This window comes from Peromyscus maniculatus, chromosome 22 (assembly GCF_049852395.1).
Source record: "Peromyscus maniculatus bairdii isolate BWxNUB_F1_BW_parent chromosome 22, HU_Pman_BW_mat_3.1, whole genome shotgun sequence".
NCBI lineage: Eukaryota > Metazoa > Chordata > Mammalia > Rodentia > Cricetidae > Peromyscus > Peromyscus maniculatus.
The window spans coordinates 53,311,245-53,338,169 of NC_134873.1; the positions used below are offsets into that span (position 1 = coordinate 53,311,245).

The 26,925-nt window shown below is 46.9% G+C and overlaps 1 protein-coding gene across 1 annotated transcript; it reads right to left on the bottom strand.

Moving 5' to 3' along the window:
• Window positions 1–106: 106 nt before the first annotated feature.
• Abcg5 (ATP binding cassette subfamily G member 5) lies at window positions 107–26,825 on the bottom strand. Its single transcript, XM_006986516.4, has 13 exons — window positions 26,580–26,825; window positions 25,840–25,961; window positions 20,857–20,993; window positions 20,674–20,772; window positions 18,081–18,213; window positions 16,047–16,186; window positions 14,814–14,943; window positions 13,883–14,096; window positions 13,576–13,781; window positions 13,122–13,260; window positions 8,234–8,419; window positions 3,910–4,022; window positions 107–726 (listed from the first exon to the last, which is right to left on the bottom strand). Exons 1-13 carry the CDS (start codon window positions 26,723–26,725, stop codon window positions 533–535), a joined length of 1,959 nt encoding a protein of 652 aa, XP_006986578.1. The 5' UTR covers window positions 26,726–26,825; the 3' UTR covers window positions 107–532.
• Between the last annotated feature and the right edge of the window lie 100 nt (window positions 26,826–26,925).

Below are 26,925 nucleotides of genomic sequence, written 5' to 3' on the forward strand. Positions count from 1 at the left end.
CACACACGCTTTGGTTTTATCAAATTCTTTATCAAATGTAAACATGATTTTTAAAACAGGCTTATTTTTCTGTGTCTAGAAAAAAAACAGTCAAACTAATCTCCCATAGGTTTATGAATTATTATTATTATTACTATTATTATTATTATTTACATCCTTGGACAAGTTCAGTCACACTTTCCAAGTACCACGTCTTCCCACAAGCTGGACCAGCAAAGGACTGTGCACAGTTTCCATTGCACTTGGAGGCCTGGATGGGTGCAAGGGTCACAAGTGGAATCATAATGGTTAGAAGACAACACTCGCTGGGCGGTGGTGGCGCATGCCTTTAATCCCAGCACTCAGGAGGCAGAGGCAGGCGGATCTCTGTGAGTTCAAGGCCAGCCTGGTCTACAGAGTGAGATCCAGAAAAGTCGCAAAGCTACACAGAGAAACCCTGTCTCGAAAAAACCAAAAAAAAAAAGACGACACTCCTCTGTTGTCCATGGCAGGTACACCTGCGCATTGAACTCTTTCCTGGCTGGTATTGTAACTATCTGCTAATAAGGTAGTCCCGGACTTTAAAAACCAGTATCCCTAGGGTGACAAGCACTGGGATGAATGCGTATAAGATCAGAAAGTTTGCTGTGAATCTGGACGTAGCCCCTGGGCAGGTTCTCTCGATGAACTGGATTCCTTTGGTCATGGAACACATTGGGTTATATGGCATAGAGGTATTGGAGCTACCTGCCAAGGGAAAGATTGACAGTGTCAGCTCTGATGCATTTCAGGTTATTTAATCACAAATATTTCCCTGATGTTCAGAAAGCGGTCAGCACGCTAAGTAGCCTTCTTAAATGAAAGCCACGTGACATTCTGGAGAACCTGGAATTAACAGTGAGATGGAGCAAGAGTGAGTCTGGGGGTCCTGGCTTGGTTTAAAGATGGAAAAGTATTTGTATTTTGAGAATAGATACATTCCGCTATTCCTGGTTGTCGAGTGCCATCAAATACCCTAAAAGTTACTGACATTGTCATCTGAAAACATTTAACCACTACTCTCCGCCATACACTGGGATTTCCAGTGGCTGGGGGCCCTTGTGTTCCCACTGCCCTGGCTTGGAGGTTGACCTGCGTCTTAAAAATAAATGGGTTTAAAGATCAATTAGGCTTTCCTTTCCTTAATATTTTTGTTTTTGACTTATAATCTTAAAGACTAGATTAAAACTTAGCTCATTTCCCAGAAGGCATTGCTTCCCTTTGCTCTATGAAAGAGTCCACCAAGACCTCTTCCTCAAAACCATCTAGCCCCCAGCCTCCAGCCTGTGCTTGTGATGCATCTTTCTCAACATCCTAAAAAGGTAATGTAGGTAAAATATGCTCATAAACATTAAAACTAGTTGTTAGAAAGTGGGACTTTTGAGGCCTTTCTTCCAGAAAACAAGGACTTGGTTGTCAGGCCTATATTAGGCCTAAACCTTGGTGTCATGTATTTGTATTTAAATCATTTCAATGGAAAGTGTCTTAGTGATTGGAACTTCTAGTGCAGTTTGGAGTTCTTCCATTTGAAAAATGTGATATTTGCATGGGATTGTTTGAATCTTGTTTTCTAGTCTCTCCCCATCACCACCCTCATAGTCTGAAGGTAGATTTTTCTCTTGATAAAGGAACAAAAAAAGTGAACATCTTGTTTGTAAATAGGTATCTAGTAACTAGTGGTAAACTTAAAATGGTAGAATTCTTTAAAGCCTAATTCTAGGTAGCCTTAGGAAAATGTATCTTAATTATTTTTGAACCTGTATTCACCTTGTTTTTTTCAAATATCTTAAGTTATATTTTCTTTTTCAGAGCTGCTTCTTATTTGGGGCTACTTTTTTTTTTTAAATTGAGGCATAATTCATAAAAGGGTATATTGTTTTGATGAGACTTTTTACAACTGTGGCTGGATGTCTTTCTCTAGTCTTCCAAGAAGGGCCATTTTACTTTTTTAGAGTTATTTTTTAAAGTCATGAGGTCAACAACTTGGGACTACTATGCATGTAAGTGCTAATGCAAATTAAAGCCCAAGTTGACCTCCAGCAGCAGTTCATTCTATGATGACAGTGAGAGAACTCTTTGCCTGTTAGGATACTGTTACTCGTGGACTGAAATGCTGAAGAAACCCCTCCCCCTATTTTGTTTTTTGCAAAAATCAAGGTATATTCTAGGGTTTCCTGGTTGACCTCAACAGATAAACTGAAATGATAGTCTTAGTTCAGAAATGATCTGAATGTAGATTTACAGTCTATGCGTACAGCTGGCTAAGTGAGATCGCTTTCACAGTTCTGCATGTATCCCATCGGCTCCCCATTAGTCACTGAACTCTTAAAACTGGTATTGTAACATTTTCACAATGTTTTGCGCCAATTTTATAAACTTTATAGTGCAATATGTGTTCCTTTTCTGAGGCAAACCAAAGGTATATTTCTCAAGGTTCTGCTGCTATCAGCAGCGTTGATGGAGGATTTTTATACATTTGTAATAGATAGAAATAAACCAGAAAAAAAGAAGAAAAAAAAAGTGGTGGAGGAAAAAGTGAACACTGCAAGAATACTCAAAAGGGCTGAGAGTTGCAAACACCAAGAATGGCTTTGCATAGTAAATGGAATAGAACAGCTCTGAACTATAGCTTACTTTTCCTGGTTTGGTCTGACAGAATGATTGAATGCTTTTGTACAAAAATCAGAGCCTTAAAAACAAGGATTTGGTGAGATTGTAAAATGGTGTGCCACTTTGGCAAAACAGTTTGGTGGTTGGTCAAATGCAAAACATTGTTACTCTGTTACTCAACAATTCTCCCCTTAGGAATATATCCTCAAACTACTGAAAATGTGCACCTATGAAACATGTAAATGAAGGTTTACAGCAGTGTGTTGCTAATAGTAAAAAAGTTAAAACAACTCAAATAGCTATCAAATACTGGAGAGAAATAAAATGTGGCTTATTCATATAATAGAATATTATTAAGATATAAAAATGAAGGAGAAACTGACAGATTAAATGACTTTGGTGAACCTTCATAATTTCATTTGTAGATCTTTCCATTTCTAATTTATAAATACATTTGGAGTTATAAATTATAAATGTACTGTCTCCTGTCAACATTGTATACTTCTATTTGATGATTTCTGTGTCAAACATTATATGGAAATGTTTCCAAGTATTTTCCGTATTAACTGTGAATGAATAGAACAAAATAAATTGCCTGTGATGGAAAAAAAAATGGGTTTACCCATCTGTATTCTATACACATTTGGGGGAACAAGAGGCCATGTTTGCTTGCTTTGGTTTATTCAGTGATCTAGGAACTATCTAGAATATACTAGCAATTACATAGACCTGTCACTTGTAAGAATATCAAGTGGCCTCAAGCTGTCGACTATTGACAGGAGACTGACTTGACCAGTGACTATTTTCCATTAAAAAATCAGAGAAAATGGTGGACTTTATTCAAATCAAGGCTTGAAATTTTTATTATGAAAATACATTTCTAAGAGTTTGGCGAGATGGCCTATTCAGTAAAGTGACTGCCACAGAAGCAAGAAGACCTGAGTTCGAGTCGCCCACATAAAAGACGGGGCATGGTGATACACACTTATAACCCCAGCACTGGAGAGGCCTGTGTCGCTGATGCTTCCTGAAGCCAGCCCAGCCTAATCAGAGAGTCCGAGTCCCAGTGAGAGACGCAGTTTCAAACAACAAAGTGGGCAACTTCAAAGGGCAAAACCCAAGAAAATCCAAGGTCATCTTCTGGCTCTCTCTCTCTCTCTCCCTCTCCCCCTCTCTCCCTCTCCCCCTCTCTCATAGCATTTCATCCAAAAATACATTTCCCTAAGAAATTGCTTACTTAGAACAACATGTAAAAATAATATTGTAAAATGGAATACTTACCACAAGTGAAATTCAGCCCATAGAACTCATTGACTACAAGAATCTCACAACAGTATTTTTGGAATGTAAAATAACTCAAGATTTTAAAAGGAATAGGCATTTCTTCTATGTTTCTTAAGAAAAAGAAAAAAAGAGAAAGAAAAGTTAATAGGTTCTAGTAAATAGTATATTACATGAAAAAAAAACAGTCTATGTTTTCTAGTCTAAATATAATCTTCCATCTCTGTTATAAAATGATGCTTACTATGAAGTCTTCAGTTAACAATGAAAACGGTAAATATATAGCACCGCCCAGAAACGACTGTTGACATTTTGGTGATATGGTAGAAAATGTGTGTGTGTTTATGAAACTCTCACTGTGTGGAACCAGGCTTCTCACACTCTTGACCTTTATTCTCCCAAATAAGTCTCAGCCATCCCTGCATGTCAGTAAGTGTGGAGCTTCATCATTTCTAACCTGGCAGCCCATTTCAGTAGAAACTTAAGAGACTCTCATGACCATTGGCTGGTTCTCAATCTCTCTCTCTCTCTCTCTCTCTCTCTCTCTCTCTCTCTCTCTCTCTCTCTCTCTCTCTCTCTCTCTCTCTCCCTCAACATTACTTATATAAACGTGCAAGAAATCATACACTATATTGGGTGACGACTGTGACGTCTGACTAAGCAGAGATCGGGAGGTCCTCAGGGTGACGTGAGGACCAGGCTAGCATATGAGGAGGAAAGTTGGAGGCTGCAAGCAGAAGTTATTCCTTGGGTTTTGGTTTGGGGTTTTTTTGTTGTTTGGGGTTTGAGTTTGATGGGGTTGTTTGTTTGTTTGTTTTTGTTTGGTGTTTGGAGGATTTTGTTCTTGTTTTTCCCTTTTGTCCCTTTCTTTATTCTTGAGAAAAACATGCTCCTCTCTGGTCTGTCTCAGGAGAAACTCCCTGCCAATATTGATTGCCTCTCGGAGCACGATATGGTTTCCATCAGTAAAAACATCTTATGGGACGAGAGAGAGATGGCTCAATCATTTAGAGCACGTGTTGCTCTTGCAGAGGACCTGGGTTCGATTCCACACCTGCATGGTGATCATAGCCATCTGTAACGCCAGTTCCAGAGGATCAGACACCCTCTTCTGGCCCCCGCAGGTACACAGACATACATACAAGCAAAACATTCGTACACATAAAGTAAATATAATTTCTCTGTATAAGATTCTAATTCTAGCTTCTTTGGGGATTTTTTTTTTTAAAGTATGCTATTCCTAAAGAACTCATACCATAGTTAGGGACATAGAATATGTATCCTCAATTCCACAAAATACGTAGAAGTGAACTGTTGGTACCAAGAGTGTGTAAACAACCAATACCACACGCCCACGATACCCTTACAATTAATATTTATTGTCTCACCTATTCCCAGGTGGCCCCTGAGCCCCATGACTTTAGTTACTGAAAGTTTTCCAAGATCAGAGACTGTGGACTGGAGAGGGTAGGTAGGGACATGGGAAAAACTCATGGAGGAGAAAGGCCACTTACGGAGGCAGAAATGGCCTAAGCACAGGCCAGCTGGCCCCGCTGCTGGGGCTGGATACTTCTCCAAGCTAGAACGGAGAATGGCAAGTGGGAGCAGAGGGAGATGAGCTTGGAACAACATAGCCAACAGTAGTTTCAGGGTCTTGAGATGAGTTGACCTTGAGTAACCATGGAAACGATCAAGTTGAAATAGCGTTTTAAGGAAATTAATGTAGCACTGACAAGTAGAATGGACCAGAATAAGGGGAGACCAGTAAAACAGGAAGAGCAGGCCACGATAAAAGTTCAAGTATGAGGTGGCAAAGACCTGAACAAGGTAGTGGCCACAGGGGGATGGCTGCCCTTCTGCGTGCTGGCGCTTTGAGGTCAGAAGAGTGTGCCCTCATCTCTTACATTTATCAGGAAGGAGACCAACACAGCCAGTGCCTGAGCCCTGTGTGGCTGCCCAAGGAAGGTCATCCATTTATCCAACAAATCCAACAAATGATTTTTGCAAACTTGCTTGGCTCTAGGTCATGGGCTGGCCACTGAGAAAGACTAGTGATAAATGGGGCATGCTGCCGCTCTCTACTGGCAGTCTCAAATATATAGAGAGGACGCAATGCAAGATGGCCCTTAATGGGCCTTGTGTGTGTGTGTGTGGGGGGGTGCTTCAGAGAGAGCATCTTCAGCCCCGGGGCCAGAAGGCAGGCTCTGGACAGGTGACGGGGGACAGAGTGAAAGGCACAAAGGAAGAACAAGATCCTGCCACAGAAATCCTGGACTGCTTTCAAGAGGGAGGAACTGTTTATTGACATGTGTTGCTCTGTGGCCAAGAACATGAGAGTGTTTGCCAATGATGGCCATGGCATCCCTTTTAAGAATGATCATCCCCTTTCCCCTAAAACCCAAGGGTGTGAAATCGTGCCAGACTGGCTAGCGTTCTAAAGATCTGAATACATGAAAGAGGAGACGTGGCCCACCCTGGGTCTACCTCGTTGGCCTGATTCTGAACCTTTGGGCTGACTTGCACAGTTTTCAGAGATGTTACCAACCACTTCATCAGCAAAGACACATGGAGTGTAGTAGAAAGGTTGTCCTTTAATGGATGGAAATGCGGTAGCTCGCCTTTATATAGTCTAGGATGGTCAGCTCATAGCATGCTCTCAGGCTGGTTGTCTCATCTAGCCTGAAGAGGTAGCTTCTTATCTCAAGATTTCATACATGAGGAAACCAGTTTTGATAGAAAAAAAAAGTGACTTGTTCACAGTCAGACTGCAGCTACGCAACAGAAGAAGCTTCTGGTCCAGGGTCAGCCGTCTCCAGGAAGCATGTGCACTGTGAGCATCCTCCTAGGGGGTGGTCCTCAGCCAAATCCAAGCCTAACTTTCTTACTTGAAAACAAATTACTCCAACTCTCACATAAATGGAATTACATTTAAATAGATGCTCACTTTTTCGATGTTTCCTCCTTGATTTTGTCGTATGTGGGGGCTGTGTGCATGTGTGTACATGTATGTGCGTGCTCATGTGTGTGCCCCTGAGCACACATGGGGAGGCCATAGGAGGATGCCATGTGTTCATCTCTGCCTCTCCCCATTCTGTTCCTGTAAGACAGGGTCTCCCACTGAACCTGAAGGCTGTGGTTTGGGGGGTAGGCTGGTTCCAGCAATCCTCCTGTCTCTGCATACCCTACCCTAGGTGCTGGGGCTCCGGGCCATGCCTGGCTTTTATGTGGGTGTGGGGAACCCAAACTCAGGTCTTCATGCTTGCAGAGTATGTCTTTTCCCACGGAGCCACCTCACACAGCCATCACATTCCCTTAGGGTTGTAATTTACTTACTGGGTCCCACATGTAATGTTGCCTGGAGAGATTTCGCTCTTTACATTTTTAACCCCTTTTGCTACTAATTTTAAAAAGTATGTGTGTTGCATGAGTGTATGTTCTTGGTTACAAAATGATATATAAAAGAAAAATTATAAAATAAAATGTGATGAGGAATTAAATATCACCCAGAGAGACTGTTAGCATTTGGCACACGTCCACTAATTTTTTTTTTTTTTTTTTTGGAATAGTACTTTATACTATTGGCTCTTTCCTTATCTAACTGATTTTAATTCCGGAGTACCGTACTTGTTCCCTGTGACTAAATCTTTGCAAGCTAGTGGGAGGGTGGGATGAACAGGGCGAGCCCCATCCCCCTTTACCAGAGTAGGGGGTTCTAAAGAGATGACTTAGCAGTTAGGAACACTGGCTGCTCTTGCAGAGGACCTGGACTCAGTTCCCACCGTCCACATGGTGGCTCACAACCATCTGTAACTCCCGTTTCAGGGGGTCCGATGCCCTCCTCCGGCCTCTGTAGGTCCCAACACATACACGGTGCACATACATACATTCAGGCCCTCACACGTATGCATAATATAAAAATAAAGATGTTTTAAAATGAGACTTGAGAGCTGCAATGAAGCCTCACTTGTACCAGCTAGAGAGGAGCTCACATGCACACTGGCTGTAAATTGGGCTGCGAGTGTTCTTGGAGAATCTAGGTTGGTTCCTTCTCTTGTTTTCCTAGCTTGCTACATATGAGTCACATCAACAATGTGCTTACCTTGTTGTGTCCTGATGTCCAATAAAAAGACATCATACTAACAGACAGTGAACAGTTCAAGGTCTAAGGCAATCATGGTTGGCGAGCAATAGAAACAGCCCAGACCACAAGGTGATCACTTCAACCAGTGCCACTCGGCTCTCTGGGTGTTTATGGCCGTCATTATTTGGTGATCCTTGACCACGAATCATGCCAGACTACATCTTTTTAATCATTTCCTCTTACCTGATAAATCCAGATCCAACGAGCAGTCCAGAAATGCTCAGCAGAGCGACAATACTGTTGACAATGTTGGGGTTTTGGACCATCCCGAGCAACACCAGAGTGAGAAATTCTCCAATTAAGTGGGGGGCCAAGAGAGCAGCGGAGAAGTACCCGAATCGGGCCGCCTCGGGATACAAGCCCAGAGTCCTAGAAAAACACAAGTCTTCAGGTTTCTCTCCAAGCGCTGTCATTTCAGAAAAAGACGACACTTGCCTCCTGTGAATAACTCCTTGCTGGCTAGTGGGAGGGGGAATTAGCAGGGCGAGCCCCGGGGCCCCTTTGTCAACCCTCCTCGGGACAAAGCTGACGTTTGAGCCCACTTACTACCATCGACTTCAGCTCAGTGGGCATTGCCTGTTATAACTTCTTCAGCTCTCGTGGCAAAATATTAAATTGCTTCGACAACAGTCACACGGGCTGGCAGATGTAGGGCTGTTAAACTCTCTGGGTCTCTTCATAAATAGCTGTGTTCTTCCTGCCATTTCGAACTTAATGCTGAGGGCTCCCCCACCACGCTGCTCAGAACCTCATCCCTATCCTTAGGATTATTGCCAGCATGAAATGGCTGGCTAATTTGTCCCTATGCATTGCCTTTCCACTCCCTCCCCCAGTGTCTTTTAGTCTAAGAGCCTTGACTTCACCTTCTTGGCCTTGTAACAAGCTCACCTGTATCTGTGCATTTTCCTTGTATATGTCTGTCAGCAAATTGTTCTCGCCAGTGATCGCATGCCTTAAACTCTCATTAGACTCGGGGGTCCATCGGTCCGTTTGTTGAGCAAGGAAAAGAAACCCCCATGTTTCAGCTACGCCCTCCCAGCCAGTCCTGAAGGCTGTCCTTTCCTCTTGCCCAAATCACCATGTGTTTTAATTATGTTAATTTTCTTCTCAACCCATAGCCTTGGGGCTTTGAAAACAGTCAGTCACCTTTGGCAGTTTTATAGTGTGAGGGTAAGGATCATCTTTTCCACTCTAATCTTTTCCCTCAGTCTTTTAACTATCCTGATAAGCCATCCACAGAAAGCTGCTCTCCCTCCTAAATCAGTCACTTGCTGTGTCTTACATTGGGAGTTCTCAGAATCTTCCAGTTCCAAAAATTCAGACTGTAGTTTGGAAGTACAGCCTGCTGCCCCATGTCCCCAGCCCTCTCTGACTCAGATCCTGGCCCATTTCTGCACCGTCTCCTTCCAGGAGCCCTGCTCACTCCAGGGACCGGAAGTAAACACAGCATATTGCTGTACCAATTGGACCCACTTGGCTTTATTGCTGCTGTGACGTAGCTGGCTTTGGGATCTGGAACTGTAATTCCTGTTTGATAGCTGTTCTATTATATGTAATTTTTACTATGTTAAAATCAAACCCTTCCTTTTTGATTAGTTAGAAAAGGGGAAGTGCTGAGGGATGTCTTTCTGTATGATGTGAATATGTGTTGCTCCCATTGGCTATAAATAACGCTGTTTTGGCCTATGGCAAGGCAGCTTAGAGGCAGGCAGGAAATCCAAGACAGAGAGAGGAGAAGAAAGGCAGAGACAGGGGAGACACCCAAGGAACAACATGCCAGCAGACCGGCAAGCCACGGAACACGTGGCAAAACATAGGTTAATAGAAATGGGTTAATTTAAGCTATAAGAGCTAGTTAGCAAGAGGCCTGCCATAGGCCATATTCATACAGTTTGTAAATAATGTAAGCCTCTGTATGTTTACTTGGGTCCCAGCGGCTGCAGGACTGAGGGCCAGGCAGGACCGGAGAAAACTTCTGCCTACAGGGATCCCGTAAGGTCTTCTCATTACATCTTGGGGTCCAGTCTCCTCTCATCATGGTCTCATCATGGCTGTCATCAACCTCGACTTTAAGTTACTTCCTCTCCCACTTCCCCAATTTTATTCTCGTCTCCATTCTCAGGAAGAGAACTCACCTCCCGTAAAGCCTTCTATCACAGAGCTACATTCCAAGTCCTCGAATCGTTTTTGATGGTTTTCCTTACCACATACTAAGACAACCACTCTTTAAGCCCAACAGTCATGGGATGAGACATGCTGATTTCTTTTCCTTGCTCTCCAAATGGACTATCGGGCCCCCAAGCCTACTGAGAGTTTAAGACACACAATCACCAGCGAGAACAGTTTGATGTAAGACATCCACGAGGAAAGACATACACAGATCAAGCCAATGTCCCTTTTCATACTATTCTCCACCAGCTCAGATCCTCACTGCTCCATCCAGCTCATGCCCTGTTCCCCTGTAAAGTAGAGTACACCCCTCTACACTCCTGAAGCTCTTTTCTGGAAGGTGGCAATGACCTCCTCATGTCATGTCTTACCTCCTTCAATCTGCACTGGTACTGAACAGGCTTATCACACACACACACACACACACACATACACACACACACACACACACACAGACAGACACAAGTTTTGTGGTCCTGGGGATTGACCCCAGGGCTCTGAGCATGCCAGGCAAGTGCTCTGGCACACCCCAGCCTGACAGCACCCCCTTCTGTTGCCCGTGCTCTTGGTTCCTGGACCTTTGCAGACATGGAGCCTCCCTGGGCCATCTGCCCTCTCCATCTGAAGTCCAGTCTGTTAGTAAAGAGATTCTGGACTCTCCAGACCCAACCCAAGGGAGCCCCTGTCTCTTGCAATGTCCTCTCTTATGTCCCGTTACCAGAGACACTCAACTGAGTGGTCGGCGCCTCCCTGACCGGACCCCAAGGTTTTCATTCTCAACTTGTGCTCTGCTCCCTAACCCTTCATCACGTGACCACAGCACACCAAATGCTTCCATTGCAAAGACCCCTATGAGTTTGCTTCGGAACCTGTGCCCTTGTCTGCTGGTGGCCCTGCTCCTTCCTCTCATTAAACCATGGCTTATTCAGTCTTTCTACAGACACCTCCAAACTTCCTCTCCCCCAGACTCTCTGCCCACCCTTGAACACAGAACATTTAGAGTACTATTGAGTGTAAGACAGAGAGTGAGCGAGGTTCAGGAACTAATCATATACTTCCTTGAATTAAAGTTGCCCCAGATTCGTTCCTATGCACAATCCCTCATCTGAAATGCATTAGGCAGATGTATTTTTTGAATGTGGAAACTTAAGAGTTTTGGAAAGGCAGGCCATATTGCAGTGGGGTCTGGAGCCCTCAAGCATGTCAATATTTCTGCTAAGCAGATTCTTTGTGCGGGATTAGCATAGCGACCTGGTGTTGGTTCCAATCATACTCCACCATTGAATGAGTTCAAGTGGGGCATGCTGGGAAAGAGCTATCACAGCCCTCTAGAATGTCTGAGGTATCTAGATTTCAGAATCTCTAGTTCCAGGGCAGGACCCTTGAGTTTACTGTTCAGTGACTCTCCTGTAGCACCCAGTACTGTGCCTGACACAGTGGCCATCCACTGCTCTTTCTGTAACTCGATGGAGACATTTTCTACGTGGCCAACAGCTTCACGCTGCTAGAAATGATTCTCCACTTCTATGTCTGAAAAATAGTCATGATGTGCATGCCTGGGCTCCATCTGGTTTAAAACCACACCCAGTCTTCTCAAGTCTGGTTGAACCAGCTCTTTCTCACAGTCAGTGTCTAAATTAAAATCAAAGTCTTTGCTTCAAAGAGCTATGTGACTTAACGTGAGGATCTTGTTAAATGCAGGACCTAATTCAGTAGGGCCGAGACTGGGATTCTGCATGGGAAATAAACTGGCCATCATCAGTCCATGGCCATGTTGAGTAGAAAGAGTCCAAATAAACAAAGCCTTCAATTTGCACTCAACCTTGTTTTACTCAAAAAATAATCCCATTTTAAAAATTTGCTCCCAGGACATGAAGGGAACATTTTACTCTGAATCCATTGTCCTGGGTGAGCTAGGCCTGTGCTTGTAGCACCAGTCAGATTACCCCACATTGTTTCCAAGCTCAGAGAAGAGGGGGTGCTATCAGGGCTGGCAAGAAAGGCTATGTGGTTCCTGCCGTGGTCCTCTGTTGGAAGTCCACCCTCATGGTGACGGAAGACAAGCAGCCTTAACTCTGTGAGTAAAAATGTCTCCCAAGAGACCTGCAACCCTTCATTCTGGAGCTTATACCAACATGCCCTTGGTTATTTTGCATGTAGTTTATAAAAACAATTCATATTGTATGTCATGGCATTGTGGCGGTGGCAATTAGGGGCATCTGCAGAGGGATCCAATCAGTGAAGAGGAACAGTGTCTCAAGAACTGCAGGCTCTCTCTTGGCACAGCTGAGTGCCTTGACACTAACGGAGTCAGGACAGGCCGACTCATGTCCTCCATGTCTTCCTGGGGCAGAGCCACATGGAGAAGAGACATGGCAGAGACAGGTGGGGACCATCTGCCTACTCATGACAACACAGCGGGTGTCTTAACCCTGCACGTTTTGAGTTCTTGCTAAAGTTCTAAGAAATGAAACTCACAGAAGTGATGTTCCCAATCCTTCCTCCTGTGGCCACCGCTCTGCTTCCTAAGTGCTGTCAACCCACCAAACTGCGATGTCCTGGTCCATCGGCAGAACTTCAGGTTGGTGGGGCTGCTGCAGCCTCGAAAGGCCACCTGGGTCCTGCCCCTGGGTCCCAGCTCCTTGTGAACACTCTTCTCTAGCCCAGACCCTCAGAGCACGAGGCCTGCTGTTCCCTGGCATCGTCTTGCTGGCCTGCTCTTGGGTCCCATGCAGCCCTCCGTGGGGTCATTGGTAATAAAATACCTGCCCTGAAAGGCAGGGTCATTGCACCAGACATGGAATGGAGTGGTTCGCCCTCTTGCTGTCTTTCCATGTGTCCCATCAGCCCTCCACGGGGAGCCTGGCCCAGGTGAACTCGGTGCCCCTGAACCCCACCTTACCAGTAACACACACTGCTGAAAAGCACCGTGGCGATGATGCTGAAGGGGAGCGCATGCAGTACGTAGGCCAGCAGCATCTGCCACTTCTGGTACAGGCCATCCTGACTTTCCCGGTCACTGACAGCTCTCAGCATGGGAACTGGCATGGAAGGCATGTTCCGGAATAAGTCAGTCCCCACACCACGGAGGGAGGAAAGGCTACCCAAGCCGAACTTGGGGTCTATCGGGGCTGAATCAAGAAGGCAGCCAGGCAGACTCCACAATCATGGAACAATACATCCCCCCCCCCCCCCCCGCCTCAAAATTCTACACACTCCCTGGGGACAGTGTGGTAGCAAAGACGCCACACTTTACTTTCTTCTCTGTAAAAATAATAAAACGGAGAGCTTTTGGAAGGTAGCAGCTGGTAGATTCGGTGGGGGCAGAAATGTACTGCCCACATATAGGCACTTACACAGATTCACAGCATTGAGCATGCCGGTGTACGGGGTGGCACCCACGAGCTGATACAGCAGACCCACTCGGTCCTGGATAGCACCCTTTAGTACGTTGTTCTGGACCCGGAGAAGGTAGAAAATGAGGAACAGACCCATGATCAGATTCTGAACGAGACGCATAATCACCGCCTGCTTGTTCCTCATTAGGTTTCTCGTCACTCTCCTGAAAACCAAACGAGCTGGCTTTAATCCCTTTTATTTCATTATTGGTAAATGTCTGTAGAGACCTAAAGTGGGCCTTGGCTGTGTTTCCAAAGCTCTTACCTCAAGAGGACCCCCAGCTTACAGAACATTCCGGGAGGATCTTTCGTTTTGAAAGGAATCATGGGTAAGGTTTTCAGGTGTTTCGTTCTTTCAATATTCTCCAGGATTTTGTGACAGATTGCCGATTTTTTGAAGGCAGATTCGAGCATCTGGACTCGCTTGTAGGTTTCTATTTCTCGCTCTCTGCTCTGGGTATCCACTGATGTCAAGTCCACTGAAAGTTTTTCCCAAAAGATATGACTCATGTGTTCCTAAATACACACACACACACACACACACACACACACACACACACACACACACACATACACTCTCCCCACAGGCGCGCGCGCACGCACTCACGGGATGGACCAGGAAATACCTGACTCACCAGTTGCTCTGACCCTGTCCCAGCAGAGAACGACCATCCACTGCATTAGAATGTCTACAGCTACCCAGAGAGGCCCCGAGAATCCCATAACAACTGCCCGGGAGAATTCAGAAACTCGGCTCTGACAGAGTCTGAGAGAGAAGCCCCATTTTATTCTCTAGTAAGTCACTGGGGCAAGTTAATTGACCGGCCAAATTTACTCCTTGAAAAATAAAAGAACATCAAAATGAACAAAAAGAAAAAAACAAAAACCTAGACGAGCGGATATCACAGAAATCAAAGATAAATAAGATTCTGGGCTGGCGAGAGGGTTCAACAGGTGAAGGCGATTGCCACCAAGCCTAATGACCTGACTTTGATCCCTAGAACCCACATGGTGGAAGGAGAGAACTGACTTCTTCGGGCTGTCCTCTGACTGCCACATGTAGACCATAGCACATGCGCGCACACAGAAATACATAAATAATAAAATCCTAAAAGAGATTTTTAAACAGCCGTGATGGGGCAACTAAAAAAACAAAACCAAAAAAAAAAAAAAAAACCAGCCACAGAAACACTTACTGTAGAAGTCGAAGGGGTTAGAATGTTCAGGACAAGGGTAACCACACTTATTGAAGAAATCAAGCATTTCCTCTGGCGAGCCGCAGAACACCAGCTCTCCGTAAGTCAGGATGGCAATTTTGTCGAAATGCTGTTTGGACAACAGACGGTGTCAGTGAGTGCTCAGGTGGCCATGTTCTTATGGGAAATGCATTTCCAAGCAGCCAGTTAGTCCTCTCTTACCTCGACCATGCATCAGTGTTTGTGGGGGGGGGGTGGTTGGGGGGTCCACTGGAGACAAGGGAGGACACACCTCTGCTTCCCTGCCTGGGTTACCTCTGTGCATGATGGGTATTGCTGTATGGCATTGGGCCCCAGCATCACATTTGGGCAGAGAAAACCACTGAGAAATGATGTTGAGCAACCCGAGATGTGTGTGTTGGTTGTGTTTGAAGTACTAGATCCTCATATAGTAATTAATAATAATAATAATAATAATAATAATAATGGATAACTAAAAGGATACTGGGGGATCAAATGAAGTTTCTTTTGTGGATAAAACCTGTGATTTTGTGACAAAATGGAGCTCCGGTGGCTAAGTGGGCCATGATGCCACATTGCAGGGTCTGTGTGTGCGTGTGCGTGTGCATGTGCGTGTGCGTGTGCGTGTGCGTGTGCGTGTGCATGTGTGTGTGTGTGTGTGTGTGTGTCTGTCTCCCTCAATTGCTCTCCACCTTACGTTTGAGACAGCGACTCTCACTGAACCTGGCACTCATGGATTACGCTGGACTGGCCAGCCAGCCCCAGCGATTTTCCTGTCTCTGCCTCCCTAACACTGGAATCACAGGCATGTGCCTCTGTGCCCAGCATTCATGGGCATGAGAAATCCAAACTCATACAGCAAGCACTGTATTACCAACTGAGCCATCTCCTCCAAGCTGCCATCGACAGCGTTTTGTCAACTGTGTGATATTGGCTCCATTTTGAGTCCTTTCTAAGTTAGACTCTTTTTCTTCTTCTGTCGAGTGTATATGTGGATGCCCGGCCCCAGGACTGCCTTGTGGACTAAACGATTGTGGACCGAATGACCTAGTGTGCAGAAGAGACTTGGCATGTATTAGGTACTGAGTAAATCGGGCCCCCCCGGCCCTTTCAATCACTGGTGTGTGCTCCTTACCCTGCCCTGCCTTTCCTGGTTCAAGACACCACACCCTTCTCTTGAGTTGAGTAGTACAAGAAACGACATCCCCTTACGTGGAAGAGCTCAGAGCGAGGCTGGTGGATGGTGACGATCACGATGCGGTCCCTGCGAGCCAGCTCTGCCAGGAGGATGACGATCTGATTGGCAGTCATGCAGTCCAGTCCTGTGGTTGGCTCATCGAACATCATGACCTCTGCCGGCAAAGAAGGGTCAGACGTCTGAACCACTGCCCAGCATGCTCTGTGCTTAACACTCAGCATTCTGACCAGTCCTTCCTCGGGCCTGTCGCACCCCATCCAAACTGCGTGGCGAGAAGCAGCCGCATGGAAACTGGCTTTCAGGAGATAGAACCTGACCTGGGAGGGCCCAGCTCTCAGCTCTGGCGCACACCTGGAGACAGGAGAGTGACCAGATCAGGCCTGTTTGTACTCTGGACTACTTGGGCTCCATGCGGGGGGCACCCGCAGAGAACAGGGCTAGCAGGCAGCCTTTGGGGAGGCTAAGCAGAGGAGCTAACAGTTGCCTAGCCCAACCTTGCTTTCTATCGGGGCACGTTCCAGTACTAATGGGGTGTTGGCACAGCGAAAGAATGAAACCAAGTCTGAGATGGGGCGGGGGGGCGGGGGCGCATGGATGGGCAGGCACTGGCTGTGTTCTCTAGAAGTTTAACCGTAGCTTATATCTCCCCCAAAGTGACAAGGACTTCTTAGCATCCCGTGACCAAGCGCCGTTAGAAGAGGCAGGCTTGTTGTACCACGGGGTGCAGAAAGAGTCGAGGTACAAAATGCTCTCTCTCATCATATATGATGAGGTGATGAGGTTTGTCAAGTTGGGAGAATGACCAAACCAGGTAAAAGGAGGCAGGGTGTGGTGATATTGTGTTCCCCAAAATATTGTGCACTCTAATAAACTTATCTGGGATCAGAGAGCAGAACAGCCACTAGATACAGAGGCCAGAAAATGGTGGCACTCACACCTTTAATCCTAGCATTCCAGAGGCAGAGATCCCTCTGGATCTCTGTGAGTTCAAAGCCATACTGGAAACAGCCAGGTGTGGTAACAAGAGCCTTTAATCCCAGGAAGTGATGGCAGGAAGTAGAAAGGTATTTAAGGCGTGAGGACAAGGAACTAGAGCCTGGTTAAGCTTTTAGGCTTTTGAGCAGCAGTTCAGCTGAGATCTATTTGGATGAGGACTCAGATGCTTCCATTCTAAGGAAACAGGATCAGCTGAGGAATTGGCGAGGTGAGGTGGCTGTGGCTTGTTATGCTTCTCTGATCTTCCAGCCTTCACCCCAATAACTGGCCTTGGGTTTGTTTTTATTAATAAGACCTTTTAAGATTCGTGCTACAGCAGGGGACTGGCTACCCACTTTGTAGTGCCTTCTCCATGGCATATACACTGTGCCAACTCATAAACACTTCTAGTCATAGAAGTTACTAGCCTTCCCTACAGGGCATAATGGAGTGGCCCTCATAAGTTAGGGTGGACAGGACAGACCTCATAGTCATGGAGGGTTCTGGCACACAGATACACAAACGAGATACTCTTAGGAGATGGTCAGTGCAAATGGTCCTTGTCATAGTGACCCAGTAACCCCATGGGTAAGTGAAAACATGGTCTAAGTCGAAGATGCGTGTAATACACCTAACCTACTGAGCACCACAGCTTGGTAACAACACACTGTAGGGCCAGTTGTTACGCCGCAAAGCCAACCAGGAGTATGGCTCACTGCTGCAGCCCGAGCATCATGAGAGAAGGTGCTACCCTTTCTCATTAGTCTGAGAAAAGAGCAAAATTCAAAGTCTCGTTGAGTGTGTGTCTGCTTCACTTCACCATAAGGCTGAACTGTGATACGTGGAGGACTGTCTCCCCAAATGAGAGGCGCTCATCAGGAAATGAACTACATAGCATTTCCCAAAACTGGGGTCTCTGGTTTGGGAAACCTCAGAGATTTCAATCCTATGTGAACCATTTCTCATTGGGGACTGTGAAGAAAGGGCCCCAAACACCTAAAAGATACGGAGGCCCTTCAAGCACATGGAAGACACCCTGAGAGCATCTGGGAGTGGGTCTGGGTCCCACTTACTAGGGTCCTGAAGGAGCTGGGCTGCAATGGAGACTCGGCGCCGCTCACCACTGGAAATTCCCCCAAAATTATGGTTGCCAATCATTCGGTCTGCCACGTGGCTCAGACTCAGCTCTTCCATGACCGCCTCTACCTATAAGAGACATAAACTCCAGGGCTGCCACCTGTAACTATGGCTGATACTTCAGTTTATGGGCAGGTGATGACCCAGGAAAGATAACACTTCCCTAGAGTGCAAGGGCCACTCTCCGACTTATACCTTTGGGGAGAAAAGTCCATTCCAGTAAAATCCACTTGGTGTGATGTATAATGCATAGGTCAGATTTAAATAAATGTTTAAAGTTCCAGGAGCGACAATATGTTTATTCTTGCAGCAGAAAAACATCCCAAAGGCATAATTATGATATAGATTATGTTAAGTGTTTGGGTTTTGAATTTTATTATCATAAATATTTTCTGTGCTTTAAAAAAAAATCCAATTTGGTTTGAAGTGGCCCTGTCTCTCCTTGGTAACCCTAGTAAGTCCTGGAGGTTCAAGTGACCAATCGTGGTGTGGCTTTACATCAAAGGAGTATAATCCAGCTTCCAAAAGTAATTAAAAGCCATTCCGATCTTTACTCAAATCTCTTCGAGAAACTTCAAAGGGTACGTACCATGTAATCCACAGCTCCGCTTCCATGCTTCTAATTCCCTAACCGACTCTCTTCACTCCGCTTACACCCCGCGGCTCCTTGTAGCCCCTTTCTCCTTAATCTCAACTTTCCACACCAATAACATTTAAAAACAATCCTTATTGACTTTCTAAGAAGACTGGCCTTTCTTCCTCTCCCCTTCCTCGGCTTATTGCAGCCCCCAGAGACCTTTGGAAAAGTCTCTACTTCCTCGCTTCCCCTTCCTTGATCCCTGAGTCTGCAGGAAGCCTGGGGAAAGCAGAGAGGATACAATAGAGCAGAGAATTTGTTCCCAGTCGCCTCTAATGAGATCGCACCCCTTTCAAAATGAAAAAAAGAAAGAAAAAACAGAAACCAGCACATTGCTTTGAAAAAATAACCACAGTAGTGCAGGAGAAGAGGGGATGACATTGGAGAGGAGGTCCAGAGGACAGGAGGTAGCCACCAGCGTAAATGGAGGCCTACAGAAGATGCAAATGGGGGAATAGAAGCAGAGATGTATCAGGAAGTTAGTATGATCCGGTCTGGAAAAAAAAAAAAATCTCCTCTTGGAATCAGATTGAAGGGTTCTAGAACTAAGCTTTGCTTGACATGTGGGTGCTATGAATGGAACCCCGGTCCTCTGGAAGAACAGCCAGTGCTCTTAACCACTGAGCCACAGAGCCATCTCTCCAGCTCCCTTCTTAAAAACACGGTGTGTGGGATTTAGATTTTAAAAAATACTAAAGCAAAAGGGGATCTGCCCTTTCATGAATAGAGACAAAAGAGGAGGGGATTTGGGAGAGGGAGGTGGGGGTGGGGGAGAGGGCCTGGGAGGATGGGGGGAGAGGCTGTGCCCCCGGATGTAAAATAAATAGATAAATAAAAAAAAAAAACTAAGGCAAACAGAGAGGGCGAGCTGCAGGGGGTCTGTGAGCCACAGGTGTGTGTGGGGGGGGCTTGTTTCCTCCTCTGTCGCTGGTTAGGACCACCAAGCCCTGTGAACATGTTTTTGCACACCTATCTCTCAGGAGAATACAGGTGTCTTTTTCAGACTGCAGAGTCCTTCAGAAAGTATGAGATGGGGTTAGAAGGTGTGGATGTATCAATATCAAGATGAAGATAAAGCCCCCACCCCCCACCCCTCCACCCCCACCCCCGCCGCCGCCAATATCGGACAGAAGTGAGATATTGTATTTGAACAAGGCTGCTGAACGCCAGCCAGAGGCGAGACCAGGGAATTACCTAGAGAAACAGAACCCATGTAATGGCCTCACAGGAAAAGACAGATGAGGGGTCGCTCTGTGAGGGCTGGGTTCCTCTTGAGTTAAAAATCGCCTCCCAGAGTTGTCCAGGATTCTCAAATGAAAGCAGCCTGCTCTCTCTCCAGGGCATTGGTAACAAAGCCCACCTCCCAGGAAGCTGGGCCTTTTGCAGCCCTACCCGTCTTTATTCTCAAGAGAGTTGGGGCTGGGAGAGGGGGTGGCGGGGGGCGTCCCAGTCCAGACAGAACCAAGCAATATCGCCAACTAAGGCTAAGGTGGGTTTGTTTACAGCTACTTCCAAACTGGGTACATTTAACACACATCCTGGAACCTAGCAAGGGTGATGACTCTCCATCATGTTTCTTCATGGAGGAAACTTAAGTCTACGTTTCATGAGGCTCCTTCAAGATTAGATGGCTCCGTGGGTAAGGGCATTGCTACCACGCCTGTCCACCTGAGTGCGATCCCCTGAAGCCACAGGACCAGGAGCATCATACCAAACCAGATTTAGGTTGGACTGGTCACATTTCAGGTGTTCCAACAGCTCCTGTAGCTGCCACTAAGGAGGTGGAGCAGAATAAGCCAAGATGAAAAGGGACGGGCCAGGAGGTGGCAGGGGGAGGGACTTCTGAGGCCCAGGGCCTTGACCCCTGGGAAGTGGCCTTTAGTTTTCCTTACCTTCTTGTTGTAGAAGTCCGGAGAGCTACGGCGGAGGGCCAGCATCGCCGTGTAGCGCAGCGTCTCGCGCACCGTGAGACTGCTCAGAAAGACGTCGCTCTGCAGGAAAGGGGACATCAAGGTCGTCGGAGCCCCGGGGGCGGGGGCGGGGGCCGGGGTGGGTCAGGCCGGGGACGCACCCACCTGCAGGACGTAGGAGAAGCAGTCTTGGAACTGGTCCCTGCGCAGCCGGCGGCCGTTCACAAACACCTCCCCTCCCAGGGTCCCTGTGCGCCGCAGCCTCCCGGAGATGGCGTCCAGCAGCGTGGTTTTCCCCGAGCCTGGGGGGGGACAAGAGAAGGCTCTGGAGGAGTCTCCGCATGAGAATGGGGACACTTCTCCAGACCCTTTATGCTTCAATGGAACCCTGACTGCACCTCTTTATGGCAACCCTGGGTGAAAATCCCCAGGTCTGAACAAATCCCGTTTGTCCCCTGAGTGAAGAGGGACAAGCCACAGAGGCCAAACACCACGCAGAAATGTCTTCTGGATTTGGTGACAAGAAAGTCTTGCCCTTGGTAGGGCTGGAATCCAGGTCTGAAGACGTTCGGTATTTGCTCTTTATACAAGATGGCTCAGCCAGTAAAGGCACTTGCAGCCAAGCCCGAGGACCTGAGTTCAGTCCCAGAGGTACACCGTGGAAGGAAAGAACGAATCACCAAAAGTTGTCCTCTGACTTCCACATACATGCCATGGCATGCATTTGCCCATACATATACACACATGCATAATAAGTAAATGCAGTGAAAAAATCGGGGTAAGAAAAATACAGGTTCAAAAAAAAAATTGTCTAGTGGTGGTGATGCACGCCTTTAATCCCAGCATTTGGGAGGCAGAGGCAGGTGGATCTCTGTGAGTTCAAGGCCAGCCTGGTCTACAGAGTGAATTCCAGGACAGCCAGGGCTACACGGAGAAAATGTGTGTCAAAAAACCAAAGAAGAACAAGAAGAGGAGGAGGAGGAGGAGGAAGAAGAAGAAGAAAAAGAAAAATACAGGCACAGAATAGGAAAGCCAGGGAGCACTGTTGGAAGCATTTGGCCCCTGGTACCTAAATTTCTTTTTGTGATCCCTTAGGACTGTCCAGTGCTACCTGAATCCAGATGACATTGCTGGAGGCTTCTGACCTGTGGTGGTCTGAGACCCGGAATGTAGACTCTCAGACCTAATGAATGTGACTCTGCTTTTCAACAAGTTCCCATGAGTGTTTGAAGGGCACTGGCTTAGAGGCCTTTGGGGGAAGCAAATTGGCCTCAGCCTGCACCATGAGCCTTGGCCATAGCTAGCCAGCTGCTACCAAGAACATCCCTGCAGGGTTCTGGCCTGGTACTTGAGGTAACAGAGGAACAGGTTTCTCCTGTCTCCTCTGTTTTCTTTTCCCAAGGTCACATCACACACAAATTAGCCTGGGTCCCAGATTCCCTGGAGACAGGACAGCCTTTTTCTAGCCTTTCCTACCCAAGGCTACTGAACAGACTAACAAGAACACAGGCGGACGTTCTCAACTACCTGAGAGAGCCAGGGCATTCTGTCAGGCTGGAGGAGCCCACACAGGACCAGATACAAGGTTTTCTATTCAAGAGCCTTGTGGAAGCTGCTTTTACCACGAGGGGTCCTAAGATAAGTTCCTATGGCAGTCATCATCTGTCCTAAACCATGTCTGGCCAAACTTGGCATTAGCACACATGTTCAGGTAGAGTGGGCGAGAAAGGAGAATGGTCATATCCTTTAAAAGGAACATGCTTTCTGACGTCATCATTTTAAGGTAAATCCTGTCAATGCTGATAACATGCTGTTTATCACACCTCAGTGTTCATGAGACACACTCTGCTGCCGTTCTGCCCACACGTGTTGTGTAGTCTGCTTGCAGTTGTTTTTTTCTGTGACATTCAAAGAATAGTTCGTGAGGGGAAACATCGGTTGTCGGATCCCCCACCTGTATTTATGGGTGTTAACTCAACTGCTTCGATAGTGGCAAAGCCTAATTATCACAGTCAGGTATTTGTAAACTGTCTGAAACTAAAGGGTAGGAGTAAAACCATCTTCTTGTATTAAAAGGAAAAAAAATGAACCGTGGGCTAGGGAAATGGCTCAGTGGTAGAGCACTTGGTTCAACCTCCTGTTCTATACACTCACGGGAGGAGAAGGGGGGGAGGAGGAAGGAGAGGAGGAGGGGGAAAGGAGGAGAAGGAAGAGGAGGAGGAGGAGGAGGAGGAGGAGGAGGAGGAGGAGGAGTGACCCACATGAGCCAGTGGGATTATGTCCTGACTTCCCAGACACGATCCCTCTGCTTCCCGAGTGGTGTCTCCAACCAGAGCCTTGAAGACCTCTTGGGCGGTGCCTGGCCCTCAGTGGCATTTGCTACCTCGGCCTGTCCTTTCTCTCTGTCACTGCAGGTGTTCACACTATCAAGGGTGAGGCTTCTCAGCCTCACACGGAGACCCTCGGGGTTCTCCTGCATCCCTCTCTTCTCTCCAGCTGTCTCTAAACAACGTCAGACTGACTACGCAGCAGAGAAGAATGCCACTCCGGGGATAGAGCCTTAGTCGCGCGCACACACAAGCCTCCAGGTGACTGAAGTGGTGTTAGGAAGTGTATTGGAAGCTGACTGGGGTCAGTGTGCTTAGAAAAGAGGTTGAGGGTCAGGGAGATGGGTCAGCTGGAAAACCGCACACACTTCAAGCAGGAAGACTTGAGTGTAAACAGAGCCAGCATGGTGAGGCATGCTCATCCTGCCGTGTGAGGATCCCTGGGTTTTGCCAGTCAGCCTCGATGCACCAGTAAGTTCCAGGTAAAGGCAAAAGACCTTGTCTCAGAAGACAACATGGGAAGCCAGGCATGGTAGCACATAACTTCAATCCCAGCACTCCCAGGGCAGAGGCAGGCAGATCTTTGTGAGTTTGAGAGCAGCCTGGTTGACGGAGCAAGTCCCAGGCTAGCCAGGACCACATAGTGAGACCCTGTCTCAACAACACAAAAAACAAAACCAAGAATCTAACCATAAATTAAACACATACACAAGATAGAAGACACACAAGGTTGGGTCTTTACAAACACATGCACGTGCACAGACACACGCAAAATATTTAACTAATTAGTTAATTAAAATATAAAAGACTCAGGAGAGATCCCACAACCCTTCCATTATGTGAATAGAGGCAGAAAATAACTACTTATGAAGAAGCCAGACGTTGTGGCTTGAATACAAAATGCCTCTTATATCCCCAGTTGGCGGTGCCTTTTAGGAAGGTTCTGGAAACTTTAGAAGGTGGCAACTAGCTGGGAGAAGTAGGCCACCGGAGGTCGATCTTGTCCTGGTCCTTTCCTGTCTCTTCTCTCTGCTTCCTGTCCATCATGAGATAAGCTGTTCTACTATAACTCTCACCGTGATGGACCAAACCCTCAGAAACATCAACCAAATAAATCTCTCCTTCTTTAAATCATTTCTTCCAGATGTTCCACCCACAGTGACAAACACCTAATACCACAGCCCTCACCACGTGTCAGATCTGTCAGGCCCTTGGATGTCAGCCTCTTGCTCATAAGTCACCCAGTGTATGATATTTTCTTACAGTAACCCAATTAGACTAAGATAGCCAGGGAATTCCTTTTCACTTAATCCTCTCCGTGTTATTTCATTTAATCTTAATCCATTACCATACAGCTGTGCTCATGGATTCAGTCTGAGGCTAGACATCATAATCCTTTCTGTATTACTATAGGAAAATGTCTGAGACTGGACACCTGAGGCTGGGTGAATTGTAAAAATGTGTGTGTGTGTGTGTGTGTGTGTGTGTGTGTGTGTGTGTGTGTGTGCATTTGTGCATGTTACACCCCCTGGCCTACCCACCAGGGCTCTCATCATTTCCACAATGGGGGACAAGCTTGTGTCGCAGAGCTTTGGGAGACACACTCAGCTATATCCAAACAGTGCCATACCTGACTCTCACCAAAGACTCTCACCATGGCCTATTTCTAGAAAAGAGCAAGGTGAATGGACAGTGGATTAAATGCCAACAATTTGCAAGCAGCCGCTCAATCAAGAGGGTTTTATGAATCTAATAAGTCAGAATCTTTAAATTTACATATGCAGTTGAAACGCTTGTTGTGAACACTGCATATGCCTTGCAGGAATGCCATGCAGAGCCCCTCTTCTGGGCCAGTGTACCCCCTCCCCAGCGGCTGGAAATCTGAGGAGTTACAGCTATCGGCTTTGCAGGGACAGGAGAGGAAACCCCTCCGAGGAGAATGACTTGTTAATGCCAGAACACAAAAACAATCATAGAAGTCACATTCAAATATTCAACTCTTCCCTTGGAAAGAAGAGAAGAGCATGGGGAGGACACACAGGGGACCCCAGTCTGGAATGCTCGACTCCTTAGGGGCAAGGCTCAAAACAAACAAACAAACAAAAACATGGTGTACTGATAAGACTTGATGCTAACATGAACTCTTTCTTAGTATTCTCTGGTCTCAATTGTGTGTCTGACGACTATCATGATGAAAAAGGCCAGGGGGATCAAGAATATGAGTTAAATTCCACCTGCCGAACACCTTCACAAGAACTTTCCAGAAGTGGAAATACCAATTGAAAAATAGAACGGGAGGTGGGGGGGTGGGGGGAGCGAGTGAGGGGGAGCGCTGGAGAGATGGCTCAGAGGTTAAGAGCACTGGCTGTTCTTCCAGAGGTCCCGAGTTCAATTCCCAGCAGCCACACGGTGGCTCACAACCATCTGTAATGCGATCTGGCGCCCTCTTCTGGCTTGCAGTCATACATGCAGACAGAACACTAGACATAACAAATAAATAAATCCTAAGAAAAAGAAAAAGAAAATAGAGCTGAGGTTGGGGCTGGGTGGTAGAGGACTGACTTACTTAGCATGCCCAAGGCTCTGGATTTTATCCCCTGCACCACCAACAATCAATCAAACAAGCAAACAAACCACTTACTTGTTGGGCGAGACTTCCCACTCTTCCCAGGGACTTTTCTCAACGCTCCACTTTGGTACCAGGTCCCATTCACAGACATGTCATTAGATTTCATTTCAGGGCCGAGTGCATGGCCTTCTAGTGAAGCCGAAGCCTCACCAGAGTCTTCCTTGGAAGTGCAGAAGCCCTCCAGTTGCTTACCTGAGCTGCCTAAGATGCACATTATCTGTCCACTCTCCATGTACAAGGAGACATCTTTGAGAATTTGCCTCTCCCATCGCTGCTGGAAGGATCTGACGTTCCACCAGGGCCCGACACGGTTGCTTTAAAGAAAATCCCACAAGGGCAAGAGCAGTGTAGGGTCCTGGAAGGGGCCAGGCCCTTGCTTCCCAACCCCAAACCCAACTCTAGCCCATCCCGACATCCCAGTTGCTCCCGGACAGTTTGGCGACTTTATTTCAGCCTCTATGCCCCGCTCTCCAGTCCTCGGAGGTGTAGTGACTACCGATTGGCCACCACCCAAGGAACGTGCCTCTCAATAGCTGCTCTGAATACTGAGTCTCTCTGGCTGGCTGCCTGCAGGATAGTAACCTGCATGTTGTTTATTCTTGAGGTGAACCCTGCATTCCTTCAGCAGGCTTCGTTCCACCTTGTGCCCCCCAGCACCCCCACTTTCCAAACCCTCTCCATCTATGCAGGGTATCGGTGGACAAGCCAAAGAGTGGGGTGTGAATGACAGAACTTGGGGCAAAGCAAATGGCCAGGGGAGGAGCTACTCACTGGCACTCACTGCCCACGGGCAGCTTTGCCTCCTTCCACCCTGATCTGTTAAACAGGAAGCCCAAAGGCCCCCCCCCCCGCCCGGCCCACCCACCCACTCGGTGGGAAAAGGCGGCAGAGAGGGTGGGAAAGCCCAGTTTTCTACTGTGGGGCACCCTTACCTGACGCTGAAGGAGACATGGAGGACGCTCAGACTGTGCCGAGCCTCTGAGCCAGTAACAGATCCCTCCTCCAGGGAGCTCTGAGAACTTCTGTTGACGTGAGGCCCTCCGGCTCCTTCTGGACTCAGAAAGGGCAACTCACTCATGGTCAGCAGGAAACCAGTGCAAGTGAGTTTTCTAGTGGCCTGTCCCTCTCCAGAGTTGCTTCAACTGAGGAGCCAGTGGGAGTGTCCTGCCTGGTCTTGCCCAGCCCTGGAGTCCCTCATGAGACAACAGGACACCGATTTGGCCACCGATGACATTATCTGATGTACCTTTAGCCAGAGCGTCCTTATCTCAACAGTAC